This window comes from Nicrophorus vespilloides, unplaced genomic scaffold, assembly GCF_001412225.1.
Source record: "Nicrophorus vespilloides isolate i.1.1-1 unplaced genomic scaffold, Nicve_v1.0, whole genome shotgun sequence".
NCBI classification, from domain to species: Eukaryota; Metazoa; Arthropoda; class Insecta; order Coleoptera; family Silphidae; genus Nicrophorus; species Nicrophorus vespilloides.
The window spans coordinates 1-7,041 of record NW_017096797.1 but is presented as its reverse complement, the minus strand read 5'-3'; the positions used below and the strand labels follow the sequence as shown (position 1 = coordinate 7,041).

The 7,041-nt window shown below is 37.8% G+C and overlaps 2 protein-coding genes and 1 long non-coding RNA gene across 3 annotated transcripts; 1 reads left to right on the top strand and 2 right to left on the bottom strand.

Moving 5' to 3' along the window:
• Positions 1–477: 477 nt before the first annotated feature.
• LOC108558206 (ubiquitin carboxyl-terminal hydrolase 30 homolog) lies at positions 478–3,782 on the bottom strand. Its single transcript, XM_017915043.1, has 7 exons — positions 3,706–3,782; positions 3,227–3,639; positions 2,716–3,173; positions 2,441–2,659; positions 1,565–1,717; positions 1,321–1,511; positions 478–1,263 (listed from the first exon to the last, which is right to left on the bottom strand). The coding sequence occupies exons 2-7, from the start codon at positions 3,480–3,482 to the stop codon at positions 1,149–1,151; spliced, it is 1,392 nt and encodes a 463-aa protein (XP_017770532.1). The 5' UTR covers positions 3,483–3,639; positions 3,706–3,782; the 3' UTR covers positions 478–1,148.
• On the top strand, positions 1,939–3,431 carry LOC108558207. The gene is made up of 3 exons (XR_001890891.1): positions 1,939–2,084; positions 2,317–2,381; positions 3,360–3,431. It is a non-coding gene; the product is annotated as an uncharacterized LOC108558207 (long non-coding RNA).
• Positions 3,783–3,992: 210 nt separating the features above from the next.
• LOC108558203 (methylthioribulose-1-phosphate dehydratase) lies at positions 3,993–5,149 on the bottom strand. Its single transcript, XM_017915035.1, has 3 exons — positions 4,761–5,149; positions 4,217–4,446; positions 3,993–4,157 (listed from the first exon to the last, which is right to left on the bottom strand). The coding sequence occupies exons 1-3, from the start codon at positions 5,083–5,085 to the stop codon at positions 4,002–4,004; spliced, it is 711 nt and encodes a 236-aa protein (XP_017770524.1). The 5' UTR covers positions 5,086–5,149; the 3' UTR covers positions 3,993–4,001.
• Between the last annotated feature and the right edge of the window lie 1,892 nt (positions 5,150–7,041).

The window sequence follows — 7,041 nt, the reverse complement described above, 5'->3', positions numbered from 1 at the left end:
TTATTATTGTTTATTTTAATGTCTTTGTAAATTGGAAATACTCGAGAGAACAAAAAAAAAATCGCAAATTGATGAAAGAACAAAAAAAAAAAAAACTATTAATAAATAATGAACACTAGTTGATTTACCGATGTTAGTAGGACTGTATTTGTTAGCTGGTTTTGGGCTAAGTTGTATCATAATGTAATTAGCTAGGGAAGTAAGTGAACTATTACAATATTAAAAGGTGAAAGAAAGATACGAAACGTTGCTTTACTCATACATCCTCCACACATCTACACTTGACATATAGGATTAGTGAACTTTACGAAAAAGTTAAGCAATGATAGGTGATCGTTGGCCATTTGATTATTCAATACATCAAAAGATGGCGCTGCAATCGTGTACCGCCTTTACTTTAACCGGCATTAAAGCTTATAAACTAATTAGGAAAAAATGTAGGTTTCGTAAAGGTAATAATAGGTGTGAATGTGTTATTTTTTTGTAGACATTTTATTAATTTAAATAAATTAATTATAGACAATCAACATCATAATAATCCTCACAATCGATAATTTCAATCAAGTTAAGTTAATAATCGCTTCCCCTTTTTCGAATCAGATGAACAAGATTTCTCTAAATATTCCTTCCTGGTTTATAAAAATAGAAATGCACGCACCGAAGAAACGGACAGACAGATATGGTTTTCATATTACAGCAAATTATTACAACAATTCCAACAAATTTATGCAAGCGAGAAAGCGAAAAATCGTTATTTTCGCATCGTTTCCGTTAAATAAATTAAAAATAACATTATTTTTCTTTCTCTTCTGGCAAATGATTCTGGCTCTATCTTTTGTAGGAAACTCGAACCACCCTGAGGTACAATAAATTCGTCAATAAAAAAAATGCTACAATCATCATCATCATAAAGAAAAGGATTTGTTTCGTTAAATGCAAACGCGATTTATGTACAGGATATTTTTCATTTTTGGTCAAGGAATTTCTGCCTCTGATGCACGAACGTGTAACGAAGATAGATAGAGAGTAGGCGTAGCAGTAACAGAGGTATTCGACGGAATGCATCCTCTTTTCACGAATCACATTCGAAAAACGAAAAAAATAATAATAATTAAACGTATAACAACTAAATGTTGGAGTGGTGTGGACTAAAACATGCCACCCATGTTGGTGGTCTTCTCGTAGAATAAAATGTAGGCCGTCGCTTGGAGCACCTCCTCGATGCTCACCTCGCGAATCTCGACGTCCGACGTGTAATACCATCTGCAAATGTTAACATTAATTAACAAAAAAAAATTTTAACTGCTCATTAATATATACTTCGATGTCTGATTTCCACGACGATAAGTCACGAAGTGTCCGGAATGGGCGTCTCCAGAATGCACGACCACGGCTGCTAATTGGAAGACGTTCCTCCAATCCTGACCGTTGTCGCTCAAAGAACCGGCGTTCCACGAATGAGGCATGCTGCTCGACAAAGGACTTCCGCCCTCACTTGTGCTTTGGTAAATCTAAAAACCACCTCATCATTACTCTCATTGTGTTTGCAGATTCGCTAATTTACGTTATTGGAGACTCTTCGGTTGTATTGCGATTGGATGAAGGTGTATGCTGCTAAGGACAGCCTCATCGGAAACTGCACGTAATCCTGCCTCTTCGAAATCCCACTTCCGTGCCACGTGTTTCGAGATATATGCAAGCACAGACACACCGGCAACTGAAAATATCACATTACATTAATTCATAACTTATTTAAAATAACTATTTCGTTTATTAAAAACGGAAACATCAATTTTGGCAATTCTCATTTCCGGTTTCAACTGCAAACATGGTAGATGCTCTTCCTAGAGTGAAGAAGCAGGAAAAACAAAAGAACTGCAAACAGTTAAGAAAACCAAAGAAATTTGTATTTGAAGATTTCCAATAATAATATGTGGCGCCATCTAAGGGAAACAATAATTTGAATTGTCAACGACATTGTTGAACAGTTTCATTTCCGGTTACAACAATGGAAGAGCTCCTTAAGTTTGCAAGTTTTAAAGCCAATTTGAAGTTAATTAACACCTGCATCTACTAGTAAACAGGTAAAACTATCTCATTTCATTCGTTAACCTGTTTTTTTTAACAATACGCGCTTTCACATTCGCTTATTTATTTGAAAAAGCACTGACGCTACTTTTGACAAGTCCCATTTTCGGTTTCAACAATATCTAGATTTCTAAAGATTAAAGTAATTACGAAGTTAATTGCCCGGCAATATCTATAACAAAAACCAGCCCTTACAAATATTTATATTGAATTTTGTATAATTTTCAGTGATTTTTCAATTGGAAGATTATGCAACTTTAATTGCATGAAGTACTTTGATGAGATGCATGCATGTAAGTATCTATTATATTAATATTTAAATGCGTTTATATGAGCTAAAGTTATAACAAACCTTGCCGAAATTCAAAATTTTGATTTGCTTGGAGAGGATTGGGGTATGTCCGGGCTCTCTGCCCCTGTTGCAGTTCTCGCATTGCACGTCTGGAATCATCTCCGGGGTAACGAAGTTCGTCAGAAGTTGATGCAACTTGTGCCTGCCGTAGCCCAGGTCCCCCATTCCTGATGGTAGAGCCAAAGAGAGGCTCTCGAATTTGTCGTAACGCACGCTCGACTGAAATCATCAATGCTATAAAACGTTTCTCCACGAAAGTATAGATTCGTTTTTACCTTGTGGCCACATTCGGTGCATCGCAGCTGACTAGTTAAGGTGCCGCTGAACGGATGCGATAAAGGCTGTGGAGGAGGTCCGGCTATCTGCAACGACCTGCACGATCTCGAGATCCATCTGTATCTGTGTCCACCGACGAAGTTCAAACTCAAAGGTCGCCCGATATCGTTCAGCGACATTACGCTACCTCTGGGGTCATAATCTGAAGGAGTCGGACTGCAGCCCCTCTCATCCATAGGCGGTGACAGCAAGTCGTTCAGTCCAAGAGCGTCGGACAAACAGCCAGCCTTCCTCACCATCTTTGAGCTCTCCTCATCTAAAGTTGTCAATATCACATTGAGCAGCTCGTGAGCATCCTGCTCTCCAGCAGGGATCACCCATCCCAGCCTCTTAAGAGCATTTATAACAGCGGCAGGAGCATAAGTCTCTTGCACCGATTTATGAGTACCATTCACAACTGCAACATAAAATATATTAATCGACAATCCAAGTTGAATTACAATTAAATACCTGATAGCACTGTAGCTAAAGTCGATCTCAGACTAGTCTCCTTAGCGAATCTGTCCTGCTCCAGCCATATCACGAACTGCGGGCAAGCAGCCAGAGCGTGCAGTATAGCATTCAAGAAACATGTCTTTCCCAGATTCACCAGTCCGGCCAACCTGCCTCTGCCACTTGCTCCCTGCGAAGGTCCCCAGAACACGAAAGCACCCACCACAGCAGCTGCGGTCAGCCCAGCAGCAACCAATAACCTCTCTGATTCCATTGTCAACTGTGTGAAGTCACTCAGCGTCTCAGCATCTCATCCCAGGGAATAATTTAGTAAGTACGAGAATTTGCGAAACCTCTCTTCCCAACTGCACCACACTTTATTTTGTTTTGATTGCCGCGAGCGGACGTCAAAGAATTTCTAAGGTTAAATCCTGCGGACGCAAAAAAGCGATTATCACAGAGTTTTATGTTTATAAAGAACAGCACTATTTACACACCAAGAAAATCAAAATAAAAATAATCGCATCGCACAGGACGTTCGTGCCATCGTTTGCGCATATTCTGAAGGCATTAGGTAATCTGCAGCTGCAAATTTGGTTGCCTATAATAAATTCAAATTTGAATTTTCAAAAAAATAGTAATAAATGCAAATATTTGCATCAAGTATAATCATATAAAGTTGATTAATCTTTGTAGTTTCAGGATTATCAAATAACTCAGTTTCTAATGATGCAATGCAATTTATTTGTAAGATTACAGCCTAATCTACAAGCAAAATCGTTGCAAATTATATTCAGATCTTATTTTTTTGTATCTTAAGTTCGTACTTCTCCGGCGTCAGACTGGGATCCAGATTGAGCTGTTTCATTTGGACGACGACGTCGAAGAGGTAGTCGTAACATTCGGTCATGGTCTTAGCCTGCTGCCAAGTGTCGCCCCAGACGTACACCTACAACATAGTTCAAATTACAGACCAACATTCAACAACACATTTTGGAAACAAGTTACGCCATGTCTTCTGACCAGAACGGCGCAAGTTTCCGGATACTGAGCTATGGTTTCGGCCAATCTGTCCTTCAGGTCTTCCTCGAATGGTGTATTCTCGATGATGGGCACCACGAGTTCTTCATCGTAACGCATGTTCCTTCCCAGCTTTTGGTTCTTTATTCCTTTGATCATCTCCAAATGGGTGCATCTGAATTCCTTTCCAGGGAACAGCATCGTCGCCAATAAAGCAGCTGAAATTTAGGCAACAACAACAACAACAACTCTTTAGCTTATATAAATTTTGTTAATTAGTAAATTAGTAAGATTAGTTGAATAGTTAAAAAAGCTTATCTGTATTAGTTTTCTAAGTATTTCTTTTGTAAAATAATATAGTAAATAGTTTGAAGCTATTACTGTGTTATTTAAAGAATCTTTTTGAAAAGTATGCAGCTGAAATTTTAATGTATTTCTCGACATAAACAAAACAACATTACTTGAATAATCGTAGATGTTGAATAGTTCGCATACAAGATTAGAAATTGCAAAAATATCAAACTTATCTTACATTTGGAGTGTGTGTGAATGACTGCGCCTGCATTCCTCGAGGTGTACGCGCACATGAACAGCGGAGTGCACTGACTCTTCTTCAGCTTCTTCTCGGGCGGCGGTAGCTCCAGATCCTTGCCCTTGATGTCCTGCACGAAGATGTCCTCCGGAAGGATTCGCTCCTTCTGCACACCGGACGGAGCGATGTAAATCTGTTCTCCGTGCTTGATGCTGATGCCACCTCCGGTTCCAGTCACCCATCCCAGCTGATAAAACTGTCTGCACAATTCAGGAATCAGATTCCGCGGATGCTCCTCATCCAAACTGGCGTTTCTGAACGACATCCTCGTGGATCTGTTGAAAAGCACGTGGTGAATACAAACGTTATCGCAACACTGAAACCAGCTACAATGATAACAAACTGAGTTGAGGTCACACTATCCGATTAACTTATTATTGTTTACATCTACAAAGACTGTTAAAAATAAGATCGTAGCAATTCTTTTAAATTATACGGTGGACTGGACGAAAACAGGTTCGTCCTTTCAAGTTTTCATTTTCACTCTCCCTCGAGGCCATCGCTTCTGATTTAATTAATTTGCGATTTCGATTAATCACAGTTTCGCGCTCTGCCGCGTCCTGAAGGAAAGAAAAAAAAAGGACAATAATAAAAGGGGAATTCGCAGACTGATTAGGATTAAGCTTTCGAGGGAAACGGTCGTAAAAAAAGTACATTTTTATCGTCGCAGATGGAAGCGGATTTCTTCTCCTCGAAGTCCGATAAAAATAGAAGAATAAAAGTAGGCGGAATTGTTATTATCGTTGTTTGCTTCCATATGTACACTCGCTTATTTAGTAAAAGTAGTGCCTTTACGTTTTAGTGTATTTCTCAAAAACTATAATCAATAGAATAATCTGCTTATAATTAATTATCAAATTTTGCAAAATTTAAATCTAAAATAATGTCATTACGTTTTAGCATATTTCTCGAAAACTATACTAAATAAACGAAACATTTAACGTACAAAATAAAACAGAAACTATGGACAATGCAATGAGTATATAGTCGATAAAATAATAATATACATTTTCTTGCAATCATAAATTTAAAGTGCAAAAAGAAAAATTAGATTCCACGAACTGAATGTGTTTCAATAGGTCGCAACTGCGCCTCCGATGACTGGGGAATTGGCAACTAAATAATCTCAAATTCAATAGAGGATTCAATATGAAGCGTATACGAAATTGAGATGCACAAAAGGGGGATTTTAGAAAGGAGATTATTACTTTTTTTTTTGGTGAATACAATTTTATTATTTTCGTGTTGCGATGCACGAAAAATGCAGCACGTATTTATATATTGAGTGTGTGCCTCGAATGGAAACGATCTCGACAAAAAGGATGCTTACTTCTTTGTACAGTTTCACATGAATTATTTCAAAACACACACAAAAATTCATATTAATTTCATTAAATTTTCATTCCGAAATTAAAATAGAAATTGTCATTGTTAATTTCCTTGTATACATTTTCAGGCAATTTTATTTATTTACTTTTTAGTTTTTGGACAAGTGGACAACTTTATAGAAAGCTTTGATTATGTAAAAAGTGTATTGAATGTAGAAGCGTAATCATCAAAGATTTACAGTTTTCACGTGATTTCCTTGTATTAATTTACATGTATTTTCAATTTCAGATACCTGAGAATATTGGAAAAGATGATCACGCTCGAGTTACTGATGAACCCTTTTCGTCCGATACGCGAACCAGATTAAAGGCAAGTGATTTAAATCAATTTGTAATCGCGTCGTCGTCCGCCCTAATGGCCTTAATTCCGGCGCCCTTCCGGTGCGTAAAACTCGCTCACTTCAAAAATTATCACATTTTTATTCTTCCACTCAGATTTCTGTTCCTAATTTGATTTGATATACTTCTCTCCTTCTTTTTCTCATCTTACTTCACCGGGAAAATCGGCCTGCTTCGATAAGATGAGGTAACAATTTAGGAGATTCTTTTGCCACGGATATATATATATATAGATTTATATATAGATTTGATTAAAACGGACTGCTTCACTCTTGATCCATTAAGGAATCCCCGCAGCATCGCATACTCCAGCGTTTTCCAAACTGTGACGCGTTTTCCCTGGGGAGGCGTGAACTAGTCTAAGGGGAGGCGCGAATATTAGTAGCAGTGAGCAATTTTGCTAATATCTGCGAAAGTATAGATACATTCTTGTGCTCTTATCCATATTGCTGTACTACGCGTTCAAAGTTGAAAATTTGAAATTAGAACGTTCG